We start from the raw sequence: 25,073 nt of genomic DNA on the forward strand, positions 1-25,073 counted from the left end.
TGGTTCATGACGCTTCAATTTGCCCATCAAAAGTGCACAGTGCCTGCATAAAATAAAATAAAAAAAACAAGCAAAAAGCACTGGTCAAACATCATTAAAGATATTTGTGACAGCCTCTGAAATATGCTAATGAGCAAAATGTTTTTGTGTGAGGAGAACATCAAACGTTTGCTTTCAGAAAACCCACAAAGAACTAAACAAATGCCAGCCAACTGCGGCCAAGATTTCCAGCATCCCAGCGCACTTAATTAAACACATACGTTTAACATTTGAGGTAATGGGATAGCCTTTCATGTTCCCGGGCAGAAAATCTTTAAATGTCATCTAATCAACACATGCTTTTACAATGTTGTTTGCAGGAAACGACAAATTGGATCGCGGCAATAATTCATGTAAAGTCAACGCCCTGTATTACATTAGGGTTTACAAATTAATCTACCAAAAGGGGCGGGGGGATGCTCCCAGAGACGTGCATGCAGGGTATGGACGTGAGCGTGAAAGGGATTTATTTTTGAATATCGACTAACCTTGCGCCATAACAAAACAATTCAATTTGGATAAACAGCTCTCTTGAAAAGTTTAAAAGGGCATAAAATAATGACCATCGAGAATAAAATGGTAAAACAGAAAAACAGTGGATAGTCCTAATCTGAAATACTTTCATAGTCTCTGTTAATGACACATGCTCAAAAACCTTGCGGCAAAGTTATTATTCATAATGGGTCATGCATTTATGCATACTGTACGTCTCATTTCCAATGCACCCTTTGCAGATTCGCAAGTTTTGACTGATCTTTTTCCCGCTTTTTTCCGGCCATAATAATTCCAAAATTATCATCTGAAAACACTACTCAAACACTGGATGTGAAGCTTTGATACAAACAATGTAAATGTCATTAAACGTATTGGTTAATTATTCCTATGCAAACATAATTAGTAAAAACCAATGTATTTATAATGCAAAATTAAATTGAAAATCCGCGGTAAAGTAGTTACAAGAATTCCGTTCTTTCGTTAGTTATGTATAGCATGTATCAAGTAGGCTACATGTAATATTGTGCACATTCATGCAAAGCTATTAGTATAGTGTGTTGCGATAAAAAAAAAAAGGATATAGCATAGATGTCGGTTACCTAACACTGGATTTTTTTCACTACCAAGAAGAATATGAAGCATTTATTTAAACAGCTTGCTTAAAATGAACGTTTTGTTTTAAACAATAAACAGGCAAGCAAGCAAACAAACAAGACAACGTTCATTCTGAAATTACACCTGACAGTATTGGTCTAGTTAAAACGGAAAGCAAGCATGCAGTTTCACTACAGAATATGGCACACGAAAACTCCACTGTGCGCACCTGTTGTTGCTTTTAATTTACCATAAAACTTTTATCTAAAGTGACGCACGTTTATAAGAAAGCGGGGTCAGACGATCCCTGGAGCAATTGGGGTTAAGATCCTTGCGTAAGGCCTCAACGGAGAACTCATGCAACCAACCCAGGCTGATCTTTCTATCACAGGCACAGCATCCCAAGCCGCACACCGCATAAAACGGGAGATAAATCACGGGACACCCACATGAGCTCACTGAGACGTTCGTAATTGTGTTTTAATTGTCACATAAAAGGCTAAAATAAACAGGATTAGTTTGTCAAGCCTTCATAACGAAATCATTATGCCCATTGACAGCCTCTATTATAGTGAGTGGACAGCACTGTTTCTCTTCGTATAATAGTTTATTGTAGAATTTTACTTGGAAATAACTTTCTGCAAGTCATTCCATCAAAACATAAACTGAAACATTAACTGATAGCCATCCATCCATCCATCCATCCATCCATCCATCCCACCTTACCCAGGAGACACAGAGCGCACTCAGGCGAAGTCTGGACGGGATGATTATACCTGATAGCATTTGAGGAAAATATGTGTTTTTTTTAATGTACACATTCTCGACATATTTAGCAACTTTCAGATTGGGAAATATCTTCCTCCTTGTTTGTGCTCGAGGGAAAAACAAATTTCACTCGACGAGGAAAGCTTTGCTGAATATTAAGCGGAAATGGGAAATGGTTCGACGCGGACGGACAAGCTTGTCTGTGGGCTTCACCTTCAGTTTTGGCCGATCAAATTAAACAGCAGCCACTATTTTTGTGCAATTAGAATTCTCATTAATAAGAGAAACAAAATAACCTAAAACAGATGCACTAAGACATAAAATCTAACATATGGGCTTGGAGCCAAATCGCATCGAAAGCCTTTGAAAAATGTATACATTTTGGTAATTTAAACCAAAATATTTTACGTGTGTTCTGAGCTTCAGTAAAAAAAGAGAATATATAAATAACTCGGGGTATACTGTAAGAACAACTATTCTGTGAATCATACTTGTAACCTTTTAACATTAATTATCTTCCCTAACTTTTGCGTTACCTGCAGGTACAAGCTAAACTAAATAAAAACTACACGCTATCCAGCCCGCACGGAACTCCTCAGAGCCCGCATGAAACCCCAGGACGGCTCCACCGCGATATATTTTTTCTTTTTTTATGTGACCATTCATCTGTTCGCACGCTGGTAGGCGCCAGACGTCAAGGAAACAAAACAGTGGACAGTCGTGAATGAATTTCGACGTGCAGCAATTACAAGGCGGGATGCTACGGCGATTATTTAGAAATATTTACACGCAAAAATAAATAAATAGCCAGATAGCGTGTGCAAACACCTACACTATAACGCGGTAGGATAGGGGCACATTCTTGTATACTGCAGTAAATACAATTAATAGATTTATATGTGTATGAGTAAATGGTTAATAATATTGTACTTGCATTCAGCATCGCGAATCCAGTTCTTTTGTTTTAACCGAATAAACTTTAGGGTAAAAAAAAAACAGCAGCAGCAGGCTGCTTTCTCGCTTGCCTGCTTGCATGGGAAATGCTCACAGCAGACATCTCCATCTAGCCTGTGCTATAATTGAAATGGCGCGTTTGGCCGCAGGCAAGCTGCGAGGGCGCTTTTTGCAATGGCAGAATGCATGTCGATAGACGTCATTTGCTTTTAATGGCCCACAGGATATGTGGCGTCGAGATGCTGCTATACGTTATCGAAAGGACGGAGGGAGACGCGGCACGAAAAGACTGTCCACGGAAATCTGCATATTCAATACCGTAATTTTGTACAGATACTTTATCAACAAGTTATAGTGCTTCCCCGTAATAGCGGTCTAACTCCAAGGGAGAAGCGTGCACTGCATTACTTATTTGAGAACAGAAATTGTAGTTGGAAATGCCCGAGGAAATATTACATCAGACGAAATGACAATGATTAAAATCTGTTTTTTTCCACTATGTCTATTGAGCGACGTGACACTGGCCTGAAACTGAACAACACTAAAACCGTTATCCCCCTGCAAACCTAGAACTTGAACCGTTACAAGGACCGATGTTTTTTCTCTCTTTTGAAGAAAAAATAAGGGGAAAATAAAGGGGGGAAAATCACGAATGATTCGATGTAATCGTAATCATCATCGCGGCAGGAATATAGTACTTTTTCATCTTGAAATTATCTTGGGCAAGAGTAGGGTTGAGCTAATTGTAGCCTAATCCTTGCCCCAGAGGCGTTTGGAAAGCCCGGAGCAAGAATTCTTTTTTAGCTCTCCTCTGTTATTTAGAGACGGATTATTGGCTTTCTCTTCTCATAACACACACGGCCGTTTTCATTTTAGCAAAATAGAAGGACAAGAAGCTAAAAATCTCGCATCAAGAGACAGGCGTCCGTTTAACGCGAACGTATTTTAAGTCTGCGCAAATAATAAAGCTGAAAAGGGGGAAGGAAAGGAATTCTTCTTATGTTCAAGGTAAGGACGGCTGCTTGCTTCCTGTGTTGCTTTTGTGGAAAGTGCCTGGTCTGAACAAGTCTAGCCCGACAGTAACTATAGGGCATTTTAAAGCCACAGTGGCCCTTTTTAAAATCAATCCAAGCGCTATTATATCGGAGGAGTTAAAAAGTGGATTTTTGCTCCCATTCGCCGGAGTCGCGGAATGCTGGGGAATCGGGTCGCATTTATAGTTTTAGCAAACTTGCGGTATTAGGAAGGGACATCGCAACCTTCTGCGAGGATTGAAACCTACCAGGATCTCATCGGACTTCCTAAAATGTTTGAAACGGTACGCTGCATTCCATAATGCCTAATAATGGTGCACAGTATTAAACAAATCGCTCGCAGTTGAGCAAATCGTGTTGTTGAAATAATATGTCTGGAAAGTAGTTGATTGCCGTTGACCTGCATTATCGGCGCAATCTAACGTATTTTTCGCCCGTGCTATTTAAAATGCTAGTTTGTAATTTCTGAATCCTCCGTATGCCGCGAATGGCTATACGCAGCGAGCGTTATAGTACAGGTTTAGCGGTATAATGGTTTGGGTCACTTTGTTATATTTTTGCTCTTACATTTATCCGTGTCAAAGGCATCATTTCACTCATATTGGTATGTGTAAAAGACGCCATATTGTGCAATTGGCAGAATTTACCCCTTGGGCACCGATGTGCGTTCAATAGGGCAGTAGTGTAGAAACCACGCAGTGGTATTGTCTTATTTAAACGATATGCCCACAGCCTGGTTGTGCTCGACACTTTACTATATTGTAATGCTATAATAAATGTCACTTTTCTGTAACACTTGTGTGCCACAAACTTTCTAATCCGTAGCCTCCAAGAAGTATATTTTAACTGAAATAAAATGCATTAATATATAGATTTAAACCTATATATTTTAAACTACAAAGCAGCTTGAAGTTTTGTAGCCCGCGATATGTGTTAAAATTCATTGGCTAATGCAGAAGTTTCGTAAACAAGTATCCAAGATTGCTGAAATTAATTGACTCGGTTATACCTTTATATAATATCACTGTCAACTTTAAAATTAAACTGGTCTGTGTACTATACGTAGTGCTTGTGTTAAATGTTCAAAATAATCCCAGGTACAAACTGACACATATTACGCTGTTGGTATCGGGTTTTTTTTTTTACTATTATCAGTAGACTGCTTTATAATGTTTTTCGGTTAATATGTTGATACGTTTGCAGATCAGATAGGGAATAAAATATTATCGTAAGTAACAAGATTAACAATATTCAGTTAGTAAAACTCAGTTCTGTTTGTAAGGAAAGGCTAAGGTTGTCTGGATAACCAGCGTTTAACATTGTAGACATTATAGGCTATTTCTTGCTTCCAGCCTGCCAGGCTCTTTTTCTTTAAAACACGCACCTGGCCGACTTCTTTCTTTCTGCGCCCAGTGTGTGCGCATGTGTGCACACTGCAGGCCCGTATCTAGTATGTTCTTCTAACAATATCTATACCGGTTGCCATGGCCCACGGCTATATGAAGAGGCGGGACAGCTTCATATGCCTAAAAAAGTTTTTTAAGTCTTTTTGAAGTCTTTCTTTCACCGGGATCTGAAACGTATCATCCAACGTGCGTATTAAATGAACCGTCTTCCCAATGGCTCCGTGTGGAGCTAAAGAGGCAACACCCTGGAAAATTCTGCAGTCTTTCGGCACCACTGCGCCCCGGGCACCTCGCCGGCGGCACATCGCTGAATTCAGCTCTAACAAGCGCTCTCTGTTTGCCTTTTATGGTTAGACTATCAGCTAAGCAAAAAAGAGTAACGATTCTGTTAAATCACTCTCAAACTGTAGCAATTATCTTGTGTAATCAGAGCTACAGTACGTTATATATATAGGAATATAAAACGATATAGTTAATTGTTTAATATATTGCATTTTAATATAGAAGAAAACTAACACACCTTTATACATTTTGTAGTTGCGTGGCTAAATGGGAAAAATAAAATGCTTTGATATAACCATACCAATAGGAATAGCAGTCATGTTATAATTTTGCGCTTTGAAAGTTTGAGTGATGGTTTTATGTCGGACACAGGCTTACGCAACGGCCACTGGAGAATTGACATCTCTTCCCGTCTTCATCCACCCAAAATCCCAGTGCTGAGGTGTTACAGTGCAACTAACAGAAAAGATGCCCAACGCTGATTAGGCTGGTGTGATTAAATTTAATGTAACAGGCGTGTATCACTAAGGTTGATTCTGTTTTTTCGAAGTCTGACATTCATATGTACATCAGTGTTCGTAATTAAAATCTGATAAAAAAAAACCTAACGAAAATTATTTCATTTTACTAACAGTTGCGGATCCATATGGCTGCTACATGACAGCGGGTTAATTTGCAAGAGGCACATTAAAAATAACCTGCCATACGCTTATTCAGATTTGCATAAGGCTGTCACTTTGAAAGACAGACATTTCCTCTGGAACAGTACGCTTAAGTGATGGATATGTTTCATGACAGAAGTATCACAATCTTTGCGGAAACCTGTTCATTTAGATGTGTCTAGTTACCAATGCACGCTCCTGCATCATTTGTCTGGGGATGTTTCACGTCTAACACATAAGCCCACGACCTTTAATTAGAAATGTGCAGTTTGTTTTATCCCCCCTAGAGGCTGGCACCTAGCATCTCTGTTTCTGGATCGCTAATAAGCAACCTTCCTTTGCGCCTGCGGTCCTATGGAGGGAAAAGATGCTAATGTACTTCATTAAAGTTGTGGCAATAATTTGTAAGCTAAATATGCGATCAGGCAGATGTAGAAGTGATCTAATAGGAGTCAGCAGCGAGGAAGACTCAGGAGTTGCTTCAGAAGGTATTATACAGTGACTCTTGAGAGAAGCGGTGAGATTAATAGTTTGGATTTCCTTACTATCATCCTGACAGGAAGGACGGAGCATGTCACGCCTATCTTTGACCCGGTCCCCCGTCTCTCCGCTGGCCGCGCAGGGGATCCCTCTGCCGGCTCAGCTGACAAAGGCGAACGCCCCGGTGCATATAGACGTTGGGGGACACATGTACACCAGCAGCCTGGCCACCCTGACCAAATACCCGGACTCAAGGTAAAGCTCTCCGCCTTGTAAAAGGAACGTTTTCAGTACGAACGATTTTTTTTTAAATGTAAATTTTAATTTCTTAAACATCCATTGAAACAATTCAGATGCGATACTAAGTAATTTACTGCCTTAACTCGTGGAATAGCTCTTTGTCAACATGGGAAGAGGCGCCGTTACACATAAGGTTGTTTTTCTGTTCATTTAATTTAAAATGTAGCCTAATTTAAATGCAATATGACATACCAAAAGAAATAAAACTCCGAAAAATATTTGGATGTTACAGCAAAGTAGCAACTCGTTTTTTTTTTAATTAAATGGAAGAACAAACTAATCCTTAAAGCAGTTGAATTGTTATTGATATATTTTTAACCCTCTGGAGTTAACCTTTAAGGTAGTCTGGCATGCCTTGGCATTTTTAAATGTTTCACCATCTAAAAAACATAGTGTTACCCAAAGTGTTACCTATGCTTTTCATTCAGCACAAGCTCTGAGACCATTTAGAACGTCATTCTTCCATTTTTTGATTAAAAACAAATGATTACTTCTTAAGACTGACACTCTGTTTACTCATCGTGTTCCAATTCAATTCTGAAATTACATTCTTTGCATTATTTTTAACCATTTTTTACGACTGTTATACAACTTCTTGCACTTGGATTGAACAGCATTTGAACCTGCTATTTCATGTTACAGCCGATATACTAAATTGCAGCCTGAAGATCCCAGAGATCATATAATGTAGAATGCAGCGAGACTGGGAAATAAGAGTACAGCTCTGTAGATAATTAAGCTGTATACACAATCGTTTAAACTTAATGACATCACTGAAAAGCAGTAGCTAACACTAGGCATCTTACCATTATAATTTCAAATATGATGGTAAAATCTAATCATAACTCTTTGTAGAATTTCCATTTTGCTTGCTTCTGGAACCAGTGACCACCCTGGGCAGCTGACCATTATGTCCATTTTGCGTTCATAAGATCATTGCGATTAAGCTCACACGTGTGGCTTTGGGGAGGGTTAAGTGAAGAGTAAATACAGACAACCTGTAGCACACCGACTCTCGTGAGGCTCAGGGGCTACGGCATGACAGGGTTCGTGCTCAGATGGCAAGACAAGACGGACAGAGGCAGCTATGAGCTTCATCTTAAACTCTGTACGGAACTTGGGAGCCACGGGCTTGGATAAAACCGGCCGCATGCTCATTAGCTGCACTGTTGCATTCCCTACCTACTGTTTGGTTTTAATAATAATAATGGGGGGAAAATCGTCATTGTGTCAGAATGTCATCGGTTAATACAACCAGCTAAACCATTCACCCCAAAAATGGTACCGATGATTTTCGGAAATTGATTCAATTATTTCCAACTCTTGGGGTGAACAGTAAAGTGGCAAATGTTCACCTGTATCGTTTTAGTTATTTTAGACTGGGGCAGGCATAACATTAGAATTATAGAAGCATTTTGAGGAAAAAAACAAACAAGCATAAAGCATGTAGGTGCAAGGTTTGGGAGATGAGTATCATCCTACCAGGTGATTAAAGTGCATTGAATGGAAGGACTGGTCCAATCACAGCACAGCCTGGCACCATGACTTCCTTTAAGTGCAGGTCTTAGCACCGGCAATTTCAACTCGCTGATTTTTTTTTTTTTAATGGATTGCTTGATCAATTATGCAGGTCGTGAAAAGAAACTTAGTCTTGTAAGTAATGTCGAGACATCGGTCTTCATTCTGTGGCCCGGCACAGGGAGACAAGAGTCATGAAACATTGATTGTACTCGGATGGGGCCTTTGTGAGGTTGCGGGGTGAAGCTGAGAACCACGGTCTCAAAATGGCCCAGTGGGGGCATTTTAGAAGTTAAGGGACGAGGGCTGCATCCAGGCAATCAGCACCGAAGAAAATGATTATGTGAAAGTAGTGTTAATGCTCCATTTCATGCCATTGATATTGGAAAGGTGGACATTGTTTTTATTCTGCGAAGGAGCGTATCATTTCCTTTCTTTAACAACAGTGTTGGGTACACATCTGGCCACACACCTGGCTTAACAGCAGCCCAGAATGTGCTAGAAATCGACTTAAGCCTGGCTGAAGGGTCCCTTGGCAGCCCAAGCCGCGACCTCCGTACATATCAAAGCCCCCATCTCCATTTCAGACCCATTTTAGACTGTTAGTCGCAGGGGAGAAGCCCAGAATCACACGCGTCCCGGCTTTTTGAAACGCCAGGTTTGAAACGGTTCCCACTGATCATTGGCGGGAATTTCGGATCAGAGTCGGTTCTCCTCCCTCAGCCCTCCTGTTTGAGAACCTCCCACTCTCCCTCTCGGAAGAAGGCAGCCAGGCGTGTGGGTAGACGGCTGGACGGGCTGGCAGGCAGGCTGCTCTACCTGTTAGACATGAAAGGACCGAACGGAGTGAGGGCGCCCTGTCTCTCAAAGGCGAAGGAGGCTGCAGCTCCCCAGCAATTTACCTAAAGGATCCAGAGATAAAAAGAGGAGAGAGAGGGGGAGGGAGCGAGCTGAAGGAGGGGAAAGGAAAGAAAAAGAAAACAGCCTGCATTTTAATTGCTTTTTTGTAAAAAAAAAAAAAAAAAAGTGGAGATGAAAAACAGAGATGCCTCTGAGCAGTATGGAGAAACTCTAGCTGGAAGAATCGCAGGGACCATATGAGGCAGGACCACCTCAGGTGCCTCATGGAGAGCGACACTTGGGTGTTTCTCTAAACTGTTTTGCATTGATTTCCAGACAAAAGGAGCGCGGGGGGGGGGGGTCCTTGCGATGTTTAGGTGTCAGAAGGGGGCTTTAGAGAGTAGACAGTATCCCCTGTTTTGGCGTACACCCCCCTCTGTTTGCCCACCGGAGCTCAGCTCAGCCAGGAACACAGATGCTGCCGAATGGACACTTTCCCTAAAACTCCCACAGTTCTTACTGCTACTAAGACCTGGTTAGCAGCTTGGGAAAAGTCCTGGGAAAATGCACCCAGGGTTAAGTCAGGTTCTCTCTTGGCCCAGACGTACTCACCGGATGTGGAGTGCGATGTTTAAGGGATGGCAGCTATTTTGTGGGAGCTGTGCATGTGCAGACACAGAATATCTCATCCTGAAGTGGCTGCCGCTGTACCGCATCAAAAGGTGTTTTTAGAAAAGTAGCTGACAGGATTGTAATTATTAAGCCTTCCAGTAACAATCACTTAACACATGCAACTAAATATGAGTCAGTCGTGACCGTGTTGTGCATGTAACAGATGGGCCCTCCCTTATTTATTTCCGAGTTATTTTTTATTGCCAATCACAACTGGTTTAATGCTTATTCAGTAGCTTGTAGTGTTTTGCTGCTTTGCTCCTGCAGACCACCAGCTGGGGGGGGGAATTTATGGCAAAGATACATATTCTACCTCTTGCGGCAGCCGTCCATGATTTTCAGCAGTTCTCAACCCATGGGCGGCGGCAAGTTCTGAAAGGGTGTTGAGTTGAAAATGTAAGCATTTCAAAACCAGCAAGCTCCTATGCTGATCCATGATCAGATTTCCCAGCCCCAATCCTAGAATTAACCTGTATAAACGGGTCTTGGGTCTGCAAATGCTTAGCGCAAAACTAGCGAACACTCAACTAACCCAAGAAGACAAACCACAGACGCTTAACTTAAAATTCACTGGAAATTGCAATCAGATTTGTGCGATAGGCGTACCTATCAGTGATTGGCGTAAATTGCAGAGTGCACTGTGTGTCTGTTCATAGCGTTAATTTAAACCTATACTTAATACAGGGCCGCGACTGAGCTGGCATGGTAAAAATTGGGTTGCGGTGCAAAAAAGGTTGAGAGCCAATGATATAGATCATGTAGCCATGCAAAGGTAGCAATGTCAATGGATAATGAGGCACAGTTCAAAGGCCCGTGAAAAGTGAGCGGACCACAGTGACAATGTGAGGCAAACAGAAGGGTGAAGATCAGTGGTCCCCACGTGAAAATGCTTCGATCAGCCATTCGCAGTGACAATTTCCTCAGCTTTGGAGTAGCTGAAGGGGGCTCACCAGGGGCTTTCTGGCAGTGAGCGACTCGTTATTCTCGAAGATTCACAGAAGCCACCTTTTCATGTTTCTCATTCAGGTGTAGAAAGCAATCGCTTTCCAACAGCTACCTGGGTAGGAAACGGAGCCTCAGAGCCGCAGAAAAGCCGCTTTTATTCATTTATTTATTACTTGTCGCAGCTTTTCTTGTTCGGTGTGAGATGGAGCTTTAAAGTCAAGCTGAACAGAGGACTTTGTGATGACTGCAGTAGAGTTCAGCAGAAACTCGGCCTCTTGCAACCTGTCATCACTCGCAGCGCTTATAAAATGAAAAAGGCTTCCTTTAAACAGGACTTTTAATTAGCTTTTTTTGTCTTTAGATATTGGGGGGGTGGTATTTAATTAACCCTTTCAACTCAGACCTGATGTTCCATTTTAATAGACATGCAAAAACTATGTATTGCATTACTTCTGAAATAAAGGACAGTGCAAAAATATTAAGAAAGGATTTATTGAGAAATAAATTCCCTTCAGCTCTTCTCTCATTCTGACATCTGTACAAGTACATTATGTTCATGTGTGGCATATTACCCATGTGTTCCATTTTTCATTTATCAAGTTCCATTTCACTGTTAACAGTGATATTCAGTTTCAATGGTTTCACCTTGTAGGTGCCCACAAAGTTCCTTTTTCAGTTTCCAATCATATATTATGATGGCAGAGGAAAGACAAGATCCCTAATATTAATGTTTTAGCCAAAAAAAAACTCAAATCAGCTGTATCGTGACCAAGGAGATTGCAAGTTACCTTTAACAATAGTTTCACGTGGTCCTCTAAAAGATACCACCGATTTGTAAGCAAGGAAACGTTCAAACACTGAGATTTTTACTCCTTGTGTTCAGTAATCGATCCACTTGTTTAAGGGCAAACTTTCGCGATCTTACCTTCCAGAATCAGCCGCCTATTTAACGGCACCGAGCCCATAGTGCTGGACAGTCTGAAGCAACACTACTTTATCGACCGTGACGGCGAGATCTTCCGGTACATTCTCAGCTTCTTGAGGACCTGCAAATTGCTCCTCCCAGACGACTTCAAGGTAAGGCAAAAATGCCAGCGTGTTTCTTTTCTGTTTTTAATTTGAAGGCAGCAGAGGAGTCTTATGTAATATAACCCAAATGGGTACGGCTGTTCACTAATTGTTGACAAGATGTAGAGGCCTAGATTTATTTTTGAAACTGCAGATAAATGCAGACAAGGGTTTTCAATGACATTTTAATTTTAGAACAAGAAACTTTGTATTTGTAACAACAGGAATAGTATTTTGGATATTGTAGATTTAAGTGACATAATACTATTGAACTACAGAACATAAACGGTCTTCCATCAGGACAGGTCTGTTAGGTTGGCCTGAATTGAAGGGAGATCTTTCTTTCTTAGCTGTAATATCCTGTTTCTCATCATGTGTTCAGTCTACCAGCACGTACTTTGCTGTCAGCTTCTGCTAACTTACATTTGCTGGTGGATTAGATGTTTACAGGATTATAAATTAAGTTTGCAACTCGGTCAAGATCGTAACTGTTATATCGGCAACCAATCACCAGCAGTACCTATGGCTGACGACGCTGCATTTCCGCTTGTATTAAAACCACAAACTTCTACTGCACTGCAAGGCCGACGTGTCCAGCAGACTGCCTGATGCGGCTAAGGTGATGCCTATGCTTTTTTGGGGTCTCCTGGGTCCGTGACGCTAGGGTAACTCTGATATTTGGGATTCATAAAACAAGTGGATCCTCTGTATTCTAAAAAAAAAATGGGGATCTTACCATAGGTGAACTGGATGAGAATACTGATATTTCATTAACCCCTATGGGGGAAATTCTATTTTTGCCTACCTGAACTTGCAGATGAGAGCAAACTCGAGGTAATAGTGCAGGGCCAGCCACCATGCAGGTCCAGGGAGCTGGGGGGTTAACGATCTGGCTCTAGAACCCACGCACGTGTGACTGTTCGAGACGAGGCTCGAACCAGCGGCCAGCTAATCGCAGGCACAGCAGCTTAGCCTGCCAAGCAACACGGCATCCCCATGCTCAAATGGCTGTAGAGGAATTACCTTCTAGATGGAAAGCCTCCTAATTACAATAACTACTTTGACAAGTGCTAAGCAAGCATCCATTAAAATGTCCTTATTAGCAGCACCCCACTGTACGGAGCTGCATGGGGGGGGTTCAGCTTCTCAGCTGGAGAGCCCCGCAGCTGCAGGAGCGCTGAGTGACTGTCAGAACTTGAAAGAAGCTGTTTCACAAAGCACACCGCGCCATCAGCCTGTTCAGCCCTGACGTACCGCGGGTTTGTGCCTGACACCACCACCCAGATGCAAAAGGAGCGCCTTCCCACGGCAGCCAGCGAGTGGAGGAGGGGATGATTCCGTAATGGTGCAGACTGGACCGAGGCATCAAAACATCGAGGGCTGAGAAGCAAGGTCACGGCCGGGCAGGAAGAGGGTTGTGTGCCTTCTGTCTGACCCCGCAGGTGCGCGTCACCGCGGCTTGACGAATCAGACCAACGGTCGTGTCTCCAGTGATTCTTGAAGTGTGGTTTGTTTTCTTTGCATCACAATCATGCTCTTGGCAGAACTTCAGATCTTGTTGCGCCAGGTGAACATAAAATGACATAAAGCTGATGCACTCCTGCCTGCTCAGAGGGAGAACAGATCTGCTGCCGTGTTCAGGCCCGTCAGACCACCTCCCCTCCCCTACTGGTTGAACATAACTCGGAGGCACACACATTCCACACCAGGATGCTGGGTGTCTAATGACCACAAACAGCCCATTAGCTCCCGTCGCTGTATCCATAGCGTCGTAACCCAGTCTTGCTCTTCTCTCGCTCCAAGTGAACTCGGGAAACCCCGTCTCCCAGAATCAGTCACCCACGGCCCCCATTGGCCCCCCCTGGGCCCCTTAACGCTGTTCCTCGTCTGTTTATTGCAAATCCAAAGGCACCACAAGCAGAGGGACTTGATAAGCTTCCATTAAGTATATGATCAAGTAAAAGTGCTATAGATATACACTCCCTAGTGTCTGAAAGTGCGATACCTCGGTAGAATGATCACCGAATGGAATTAAGTTTATGCTACAGGCCAGCACTCCCCAGCCTCACTTACCTGTAAGTCAGCGTCTGCTCAGAAAGCCTCAGACATACAGTTCGCTGTCCCAGTGGGGTCAGCCGCAGTCCACTGGACATGGTGATTATTGAGATCAGAGTTTCCATTTTTGACCCTTGGAGTGTGACTCACAGCTACATCTTCAGTTATTCACTTACCCCCCCCCCCCCCCACCCCCTCCTGAGCACTCAGCCATCACCACCGTCCGCTGCCTGGGTGCCCGGACACACGTTCACGCCACTGAAGCATTTCGCCGTGGGTGCGCTCCAGTTGGCGGCTGGCATCCTGCGGACAGCGCTCTGCTTATGACTGTGAGGCAGTAGTCTGAGCGGCCACCACAAGAGACAGTGCATGGCTGATTTTATCAGGAAGATGTCAGGTCCCACAAGGCTTCTGTGCATGCTGCTGCCTTGGCCAACATTGCCATGACAAGCGTCATCTCTACAAACAAGACTCTTTTTAAACCTACTCAGTGGGACATGGAAGAAATTAGTGATTAATGTACCTGGGAATCAGATGTTGATGAGCATGGGCTCCCATTGAAAACTGCTTCAGCAAAGGTCCAGTAACAGTACAGGCTCGGTATAAGTGATGTTGGCTGTTAGATTTTGCGCTCAAAAATTCTATCCTCACTTTGACATTCCCCCAGCATCTGGCATTTGGGTGACCCAGGCTGGTGAGTCGGCCTCACCAGTGGGCGGCTCGGTCAGCTCATTGTGCTGGAACTTTGCCAGCCTGGTTAATTTGGCTCCAGGGACGTGGTGGAAGTCAGCCTGTTGGACCCTTATTTCAGAACCTCATTTCAGAAATTCAGATTATCGTGCCGTTCGGTGCCCTTTTTGGGATGCAAAACATATCCGCTCCCTGCGCCAGACATGTGAAGAATGAGGAAGTACGCTGTGATGTCAGGCGGATCTAGAAAGAGGCGTCTCTGCCGCTCAGGAGTAGAAGATGGGAGTCACGGTTGGGGGAAAGCAGGCTGGCTCACATGCACTCATCCTAGAACATTTGCTATAATGAGATGCTGCAACCAGAGTTCAAATACATGCGCAGCAAAAATGGTGGTATATATGTAAGACACAGGGATACTGTTTAAGGCTGAAGGCACCGAGAACCACAAAAGTGCCCCCTACTGGAGGGGGTATCGCAGCGGCGTAAAGTTGATGTGCAGCTGTGAGGTCTTGAATGGGGCATGTCCGATGTTTTCCCATTCAACTCTGCGACGATGACGATGAAACCTAACATCAGTTGCTCTCGTTTGGTCAGTAGCCGTAGAAATGAAAGTCAAACGTGTCCGTCATTCCAGAGCAGAAGTGAGAGATGCAGACGTGTCTGTTCTGGTGAGTTGCTGCGCTTTCCGGAAATCGTTTCCACAATGCGCGCTGAAATACGCGAAGACCCCTGATCACCGGCCGTCCTCGTGTGTGCCTGCTACACTGCGTCCCCCGCGCCCATAAATCAGTTTGCCGGCGCGTTCCGATACCCTTCCCATTTGGAGTCAGGTCCCCGCTCCGTCGGGTACTTTATAGCGGATTTGAGCAATTGTGCCATCTGCTCTTGTGGGAAATTAGAGGAGAGAGCGGCAGGGCGAAGCACCTTGGGCGGGTGCGACCTGAGGGGCAGGCAGGCAATCTGCTGGCGGAGCACCTCGCACACAGACGGGCGCCGTCCCAGCCCCCCGTCGCTGCCGCCACCGCCGCTCCTCAGACAGCCGCGGGCGTCCTTTTCCCCGCCAGAGGCAGGCAAGCAGGCTGCTCCGCCGCTTCCTGGACATGCCTTTGTCTCACACCCCGACACGTCCATCCGCATGGCAGATGTCAGTGTTCGGCCGCATCGCCGCGTCACACTATACCCCAGGTAATGCGCTGGGCCACCGCGGTACGAATGCAAGAGAGGAGAAGCTTGCAGGAAATGCGCTGCCGTGTGGAAGGGCTAATTGATTTCTTTTGTTTTTCTTGGTTCTAAGAAGGCATATTTCGATAACGTACTATTTATGGGTCTTTAATGCCATTTCACAACGCGGATGCCACAATGGTATGACGGAATTAATCTCTTATGGCTCTGATTACAGTTTTTTATGGTTCGAATTTAACTTATAAATGAGAGTAAACAAATTGATTGCTTTTTAAAATATTATAAGTTCTTCCGTCATCTGTTGTTTGTTTCGCTGCATGCATGACATATTGCTCTGGTTCATGGTGGTAAAGCCTTTCGCCGATTAGATCGAACGTGATTTTTAATGACCCGGTTGTTTCTCCTAAGTGTGTCATACTTCCTGTAAGTTAGAGAGCTCTCACTCAGTCACCGCTGGCCGCTGTTCTGCCCCGTCAGAGGACGGTCCTATAGGCAGCGATGCTCTGTGTTGCATGCCCCGAGGTCCCGTCCCTCATGACCCACATGTTGCCCACGCCTCTCCTCAGGACTTCCAGCTGCTGTATGAGGAGGCGCGCTACTACCAGCTGACGCCCATGATCAAGGAGCTGGATCGCTGGAAGCAGGAACGTGAGCAGCGGCGGCTGGCCCCACCCTGCGACTGCCTGGTGGTGCGCGTCACGCCCGACCTGGGCGAGCGCATCGCGCTCAGTGGCGAGAAGGTGCTCATCGAGGAGATCTTCCCCGAGACGGGTGACGTCATGTGCAACTCGGTCAACGCCGGCTGGAACCAGGACCCCACGCACGTCATCCGCTTCCCACTCAATGGCTACTGCAGGCTGAACTCTGTGCAGGTAAGATCCCCAGCCCAGGAAACTCAGGGCTATGAATACTGGCCATCATTCAGTTTCATGCCTCCTCTTACAGTTTTACGCATCTCGCTAATGTCCACACTCGGAAATGTGCTGAATCATTCCATCAAACTGCCCTTTCAAAGGTATAACAGGACTTACCTCCAGCAATGGTATGATACAGCAGTGCATCATGGGAATCCGCTCGTTTAAGGCAGAGAGGAACATGAGGCACATGCTCAGTCTGGCCGGGTTTTATGATGTTCCCTCCAAGTTCTCCATAAATGACCCACGAAATGGTGCATCTGAACAAGCGCCCTCTCCCACCCCCTCACACACACATGAAAATGTTCATTGTACCAGGGACTGATTTTTCATGTCATTTGAGGCAACGACATATTTCACCCTTGGGGGCTTTATGTTAAATAGCAGGGCATGCGTGTGACGGATGGTATGTGTATAAATTGAGGGGGGGAGGTCTGCCAGAGTGCTATCATGTAAGTGAAAGGATGGAGGGCCCTGTAGGTGTCGGGGAAGGTGCGTTGACACAGCCCCTTCTGGCTCACCTTGGCGTCATGATGGAGGTGTCAGTCCTGGAGGTGCTGGGAACACCTGCAGATCTCAAGCCTCTCGCTGCCACGAGCAGAAGCGACGTGGCAGCTGGGGCCGTCATGCTGACGCCCTCCAACCGCGCGACAGCAGATCACACCGTCGCCATCGCGCGCAGAGGAAGAGTGACCTGAAAGGTACACATACATATCACAGGTTAGAGGAACATCAGCCCGAAATAATACCCCCTAAGAGCTGCACCTGTGCATGGGCTCTGGCACCAGCCGGCCCCCCTCCCCGAGCCCCCAAAGCCCTTCCGGGGGTGGCACAAGGGTGCAGAAAAGGTGCCTTGGTCCACAGTCGTTTTCTGGAAAATGGAAAGGGAGAAAGTGATGAAAAGGAAGAAAATTATATGCATTATTCATATTTCTCTCCTTTTAAGATGTAGCTCCACTTCCAAAGAATTCACTACAAGGACGCCTGCAGCAATTTAAATACATGTATTGCATTTTTTAATACTGTACTTAGAATTTCCCAAACATCCTAAACTGGTTTATAGTTCTTTTTATAGATTTTTAATTGGCTTGCAATATAATTAATTGGCGCATCAACTAACACAACGTTTTTTTTTTTTTTTTGCAGTCTATTTACAGGCGAATTCGGTCTTGGTGTGCTAGCATCCGTTTCAAATTAAGTGGGAACCATTTCAGTTTTGATGATTGCCTTTGCTACAGGACACACATGCTGCAGGAAGAGCAGAGGAATGAGCGCTTTTATCCACTGCGAGCGAGACGCCTCGCTGTAAGACACGCTCGTCTGGGGGGGGCGCCCTGTTAATAAAGCCCTTTTGTGTAATGTATAAGGACACGGTGTGCTTTAAAAGACCTTTTGTCTAAGGCTTGTCCTCACGCACACATGGGCTGATGTTTAAGGGTCTTTTAAGCACAGTTTTTCACCCAGTATAAGCAGGGGAAAAGTGACAGACTGAAATCTGATTCAGGATCAGCTGTATGCCCCCTTCCCTAGCTTGCTCACTGTCAGCTCTGTTTCTGACAATCTGGGGCCAGAGAGTCCGTATCAGAGTGCAGGAGAGCCGCAGGCAACAATGGGCAGACAGAATACAGGCCTGCAGGAGGCCTACCCTCCCAGCTCTGGCCAAACAACACAGATGGTGTTCTGCCATGATGAAACACAGGCCTCTCCCACACTCTATGACCTGTATGTGGGATAGGAGCCTAATTTGTATCAGAGTGCAGCAATGCTACAGGTAACAATGGGAAGACTGCATACAGTCCTGCAGGAGGCCTACCCTCCCAGCTTTGGCCAAACAACACTAGCAGTTATCTGCCATGGTGAAGCACAGCCCTCTCCCACAGTCTATGACCTGTATGTGGAATAGGAGCCTAGTCTGTATCAGAGTGCAGCAATGCTACAGGTAACAATGGGCAGACTGCGTACAGTCCTGCAGGAGGCCTACCCTCCCAGCTTTGGCCAAACAACACTAGCAGTTATCTGCCATGGTGAAGCACAGCCCTCTCCCACAGTCTATGACCTGTATGTGGGATAGGAGCCTCAAGGGCTCACTAAGGAATCTCTGAGCGGTGGCAAAATTATTTTATTTCACATATATATAATTAATATATCCTGAGACCCCTACTGGATATGTGATAAGAAAATGGATGGATAGATAATTAATGTCATTAAAATAATGAAGCACCATGTAGAATATACCTTTAAAAATGACAAAATTGCAGAGTGTAATGGATGGTTCTAAGAAGGTATTCCTTGGAAGTCTATAGCAGTGAACATGGCTTCCTGGGGAGTGGGCTCCCGGGGCTGAGCTCACCTCGACTCCCCAATGCTTGCGGAGGTGGGTGGGACAGACCAGCCCCTCTCATGGCATCTTTGAGCTCGGGGCTCCACTCACCACATGGAGCATGTGTGCCTGATCAGGTTGCAGAGCTGGACGGCTGCCCATGGGAACCGAGGGCCCCACCCAGCAGGGAGGGAGAGGTCGGCGTGTGGAGCAGCAGAACCTTTTTATTGTGGTATCCTGCATGTACATCGCGGCCGCAGGGGCCCCAATGGGACAGCTGACCCCAAAGAGCATAGATGCGGGAAGTTGCAGTTTGGAGGTGGCGTTTTCCCATCCCAGCCGCTGGGAGTGGGATTCGACCCACCTGCTGTGCGGGGGGGGTGTTGTGCGCGCGGCAGTGTGTGGGTTGATGGGGACCATAGCTCTCAGCCAGAAAGTCAAACTGCCAACTTCGTGTGAGCGACCTCTCATCTGCTTTGTGTAGTTGCCAAATTGCCCCCCCCCCAACAGAGGGAGCCAGAATAACAATCAAGGGAGGTTAGGAGGCTGATCAAACTGGCCCTCAGAAATGTGATTCTCTGTTCCCGAAGAGAGAGCTCCACATGAAAACATGTCACACAGACAGAGTGTCCCATGTGAAAAAACCCAGAAACAACAGGCTTTTTGCAAACACAGAACTGACAGGCTGTTTAATTTTAAATGAAATTGACTGTAGTGAGTGGGATGCGGGGCAGTGGGTACTGCGAGAGGCGGCGGCCCCATTCATATTCCAACAAAAGGCCGCCACCGTAAATGCCGCCTGGCGTCCTACTTCCCGTGACACGTGTCACACAGCCCCGCTCCAAAGCTCCCCAGCGAGGGGATCTGCGAGCCAGAGGGGGGAAGCAGTATTGCGCTCGTCTGCGCCTGGCAGTCCCCCCTCCCCCCCGGTTACTTATGGGGTAGCAGTACCATGATGCGCCAGCATTTTGGGTCGGCGGGACCTCTCGGCGCCGAGTACAAGCAACGGGAGTAGGAATCCCAGCGATCCGGTTCCCCGGGACACACCCTCGACCTCAAGCATCACAGACAAAGGAGAGTAATATGATAATTATAATTATTTAGTTGCTTAGGTGACCTTTTTTTCCCTCTACAGGTCGGCCTCGAAATCTACCCATTAATACTTTCATTTAAAAGTAGTTCCTTCGCTGGAGGGTTCAGCAGTGATGCCCCCAGCAACCCGTCTCTCCAAATACACACCCTAAGCCAATGCACTGTTCTCTGCACACCGAATTCTTTTATAAAAGTAGCGAACGTAAGGCACCAGGCTGTAATGTCTTTTAGCGTTAATCACTGTAACTGGATGGTTCCTCTGGGACCAGCAGCACTTTCGACACTCGCTAATAAACACGAAAATGGTGTCGGCTTCCTGTCAGCTCTCACCATACTCTGCCACCTCAGCGCTGACATATCAGAGAGGGAAAAACAAGCGATGTCTGTCCACAGGGCGTGTGTCTGTCTGTAAAATCCTTAAAACCTCGCAAATATTTATCGCGAAACGTCTGCAATAGTGAGCGTGGAGCCGTAGAACCGTAGCACATCTGGTCAGACAACAACACACATTGTGGTGAAGCATAAGGTGATGCAACGATCAGGGCGCAGAGTGTAATATGATTTCCATAATTGTTGTACTTCTGCGTAGTCTGTCATGGGTTTGCCGTGCTGACACTGGCGCGCTTCTTAATTAGCGCCGGTCTCCGGCTCACGCTCACCCGTCTCCTTGCGCTACTCGGCTAATTAGCCTCTCGGTCACAGTCGCCGTGCAAGGCGCGGACTGGCCAACGCATCATTACCATGCAGAAGTCGTATGGCGCCCGTTATTTCGCTTCCCGCCACGTTACGATGTGAAGCGCATAAAACGGTCCCTAATTAAAGACTATTGTTAACGCAACACGCCAAATCCACTCAAGTGAGCCCCCTTGTTTGGTAAACATTGCGGTAAAATATGTAAAGCCCATCCGTCTGCCAGCGGGGGCGCCATTCCGATAAGCCAAGCCACCAATTCTGCACTGGGCTTTTTGGGGACTCTAGCTTTGCACATGGACTTCTTACGATTTTTTTTTTCTGGCAGTGCTGCCCCAAGCGAAACCTTTCATTTTCAAACACAGCGTGCTCTAAAGGAACGGGAATGCGCACATGGAGCCGCTCGGCCCGCTATGAAAGGGAAGACCCTTCCAGATAAAAACCCACAACAATAGCGGCTAGATCTGAATGTCGAGAGACGACAATGAGACCGAGACGGTGGGACGTTTGGGACGGTTCTGCCAGCTCTAGCCACACGTCAGATCACACGAATACGGCTTGACGCCCTGATAATACAGCTTTCTTCTTTAATAAATACGAGAGACATGCACTCCAGTAGCTCTAGCTTGGTCTGTAGTGAGATGCTGTTGACATCTGCGGTTTAAATTTCCACTGGTGTAAAACGTGTCCTCATCAGAGGGGTCAGTGAACACGATGCGCCGCTTGTGCTGCGGTGCAATGGGAGGTGGGCAACATCTCTAAAACCCTCTTCACCTGCCGCCCCTGCAGGTTCTGGAGAGACTCTTCCAGAAGGGCTTCAGCGTGGCGGCATCCTGCGGGGGCGGAGTCGACTCCTCCCAGTTCAGTGAGTACGTCCTCTGCCGTGAGGATCGCCGGTGTCAGCCCCTCAACACGCCGATCAGAATAAAGCAGGAGCCCCTGGACTAGAGCATGCTGGGAAAAGAACTGGCACTGAGGTGGACTGTGACTGAACAGAGCAGGGCCACCTCTTTCATCCAATGAAAAGGATCAACGAGGAACACTTATGTACTAGCATTTTGTTTTGAGCAGACAGTGCCAGCCCCGAGGAACTTGGAGAACTGAAGGGAATGTAATTTAAAAAATAATAATTAAAAAAAAGGTTTCAAGAACGTATACAAAACATCTCGATTATGCCAGGAACACCCAAAGAAGTTCAAGCGAGGGACTGATTTCTCACAGGCGAGCCCCCATCCTCGGCTCTGCTTTAGGGGAGCGATGAGCCGCGAGGTGGGACGTCTGGGACAGATTCTGCAGGGGAGCCGATGCCCCCCACTTCAGCGTATCCCAGCGTGTCGTTCAGTCCTGTCCATGTGCGTGTTGTGTGGCGATGCGGCTGAAAGTGGAAACCGCCAGCATGGGGGCAGACGTCCCTGGCTTTAAGCAGGATCGCTCTTGGACGACCCTAAATGTAGCTAAGGACTACTACCCACCCACAGTCCACTTCACCTGGGCTTTATATCAAACGATACCCCCCCCTCCATTCTAAATATGGAATCCATTGTTTTGTTGGCTGTTTATATAAACTAGTGTTCTTATCAAAATTTGCTTGTATTCCAGCCATGATCTATGGCTTTGTTTTGTTTTGTTTTCCATATGAAGGATTTCTGCACCTAGATTTCAAAAGTCATGGGACATTAGGGCATAAGTAGGGGTTGCTTGGCGCTCACTCTAAAAACACTATTAGGCCCCGAGGCTGCATGGGTGAAGCCGCCTGCCCGATTGTTAGAACAGGATTGCAGGGGGAACCTGTGCTCTCTTTTAGCCGCAAAGCGATTTCAAAATCTTCACTAAAGAATATGCAACAGCTACTCTAGTACAGCAGGAAAGCTACCAGCACGGTATTATCTTAATTAGCCACAGAACAAATAGCTTATGGTCTTCTGACATGGTCACATTTGCATCGTGTTAAAACCCCATACTGGATTGAAACAATAACCATGTCGTGCTCTTTTGTTAAAAATGGTACAGGTGTCTGAGAGAGAGGACAGAAAACACCAGTGTTATTTTACAGATTCTGCTCTCTGTATGTCTGGAGGTCCATGGCATGAAGTAATAGAGCTTTGTGCTGGTTTCAGTGACCAAACACCCAGCATTTAAGTATAGGAAGTGCCCCCCCCTTCCCCCCTGGAATAAAATACCCAACCCCCTGATCTCCATCGTGTGGGACCCAGAGTGTCTCTGGGAACAATCAATGGCCTCCATCATTATGGCAACCCCCCCTCCCCCCCCTCAGGCCGACAGTGCTCTGCCTTCACTGTATAGCAGGGGGAGGGGGTTTGACGCGGACCATTGTACCTAGGCAGATCGCAGCCTGAGGGGACCTTTGGAAGTAGAGCAAGGAGATGGATCGGGTCACATGATTATCCAGCGGACACTCCCCACCTGGGACTGAAGGCACTTTGCAAAGCCCCCCCCCCCAGTGTGGATCCCCACTGATAACCCCTCAGCCAGCAGCTAGCGGCTCAGTTTAATCAGAACGGCTGTGGGGAGAAGCACCATCAAGTTAACGATTCACAGGAGTTAGAAAAGGTCCCCACTCGTCAAGGCAAGGCGGAGCGGAGTACGCAGGGCTGCGATCACTCCGTCCGAGTCGGCCCCCAAGCCACGCGGAGAGACTGAGCTCCCGAGAGCGGCCCAGCTTCACACTGGGGAGCAGCCACCAGACCTCTGAGAGCCCCCCCCCCCCCCCCCCATCAACACCTAAAATTCAAGCGCACACACAAAAAGAGAATATGGAAAAAGGTCTCATTTTCTCTGTTGTTTTTGAAGGCCACTCCTCTGAATGATGTGTAGAAGTCGATCTTAAGCCTTGTTCAACTCCAGTTATGGAAAGAAGTGTCTCTTGTTTGTTAAGATGATGATGAAGAAGATACTGCATCACAGGGGTCCCTGCTCACGTCTCTGTGCTCCGTAGTCCAATAATTAGTCACTCATATAGTCTTTCGTATATTGAAATGTATTAGGACCCTAGGTTTGAGTGAGCTTTTTTGGTTAAAAATATATTTAACAAACAAACAAACACACAAACATGCAGACAGATAACGAGAACCTCAAAGTCCTATTTTAATTTTCCTGGGAAATCAGGAATAAAAAAGAAATTGCAAGCAATATGTTGTGTAAATATGGATTTTCTAAAAGCATTTCAAAGTTATACTAAGGTGCAAATGTATATTATTTAAACAGAATGTTTTAATAATTAGACTATAGTATTAAGGGCATGTGACAACCTGCAGTGACTCCATCTTTCGATTTTATTTGAATATTTGCATTAATAAACGGATGAACTGTTTATTTAATGCTCGTTTTCCTATATGTCTTTTTCTGTAATGTACAGGACTGATTACTGAGGTTTCTTGTTAAACTCATAATGTCCCCCGTTTGATAATGTGCAAAAGTGTTTTCTTTCCTCTTTACTCATCGGGAATTAAATACGCATTCAGTTTAAATTGTTCACCATCGACAGGGAATATTTACACAGTTACCCTGGTGTAACATGGACATCCTGTACCACGGTACCATGTGAAGATTCCTCCTGAAATACAAACCGCCAGCCACCTGGTAATGAGGCAGCTTCACACTCCAAGAGCCCACCTTGGTCTCCCAGCTCCTGCTGAGTAACACCTTCTGTGCAGCTCTGGTCTTAAGCACATGGGTTCTCACTTTGGTGGGGGCTGGTTTTAGCTCAGCCGAGAGCAGCTCCACAACGCTTTCTCCGTCTTGAGTGGGAACCTCGAGTCACCGTCAGTTCTGCTCACCACTCGTCTCCTGCTCCATCCTCCAAGCTCTTCTCGTTCTTGTTCCGTTTGCACGCTCTCCTCCTGAAATGCAGAAGATGTTGACTGGGGGTTTTCATGGGAACACGATGCTATTATGACGTTACTGAGCTTATGACATGCCTTTATTCCTATGGTCTTACTGACGTGCAGATGGATATTAATTCAAGCGATTCAAATTAACTGCCTCGCTCAAGGGCATCGCAGCAGCTCAGCTTTTCAGCCTAAAGCTTTTTGGCAGCAGTTCCAGCTCTGTAA

General features: G+C 45.8%; 1 protein-coding gene across 2 annotated transcripts; it reads left to right on the forward strand.

Moving 5' to 3' along the window:
* The first annotated feature begins 2,967 nt into the window (after nt 1–2,967).
* Nucleotides 2,968–24,421, forward strand: LOC125706637 (BTB/POZ domain-containing protein kctd15-like). Of its 2 annotated transcripts, none has more exons than XM_048973394.1 (5): nt 2,968–3,858; nt 6,794–6,969; nt 11,922–12,066; nt 16,551–16,856; nt 21,790–24,421. In XM_048973394.1, exons 1-5 carry the CDS (start codon nt 3,850–3,852, stop codon nt 21,946–21,948), a joined length of 795 nt encoding a protein of 264 aa, XP_048829351.1. In that variant the 5' UTR covers nt 2,968–3,849; the 3' UTR covers nt 21,949–24,421. The 2 variants fall into 2 exon arrangements, with proteins under 2 accessions (XP_048829351.1, XP_048829350.1); XM_048973393.1 differs by lacking the exon at nt 2,968–3,858 and adding an exon at nt 3,869–4,168.
* Nucleotides 24,422–25,073: the final 652 nt, after the last annotated feature.

This window comes from Brienomyrus brachyistius, chromosome 13 (assembly GCF_023856365.1).
Source record: "Brienomyrus brachyistius isolate T26 chromosome 13, BBRACH_0.4, whole genome shotgun sequence".
Lineage (NCBI taxonomy): Eukaryota > Metazoa > Chordata > Actinopteri > Osteoglossiformes > Mormyridae > Brienomyrus > Brienomyrus brachyistius.

What these genes read in the sequence shown, in the direction of transcription:
- LOC125706637 (XM_048973393.1), top strand. An exon ending in ACCAAATACCCGGACTCAAG is followed by an intron (nt 6,970 to 11,921) that starts GTAAAGCTCTCC and finishes CTTACCTTCCAG; the next exon opens with AATCAGCCGCCTATTTAACG. An exon ending in TCCTCCCAGACGACTTCAAG is followed by an intron (nt 12,067 to 16,550) that starts GTAAGGCAAAAA and finishes GCCTCTCCTCAG; the next exon opens with GACTTCCAGCTGCTGTATGA.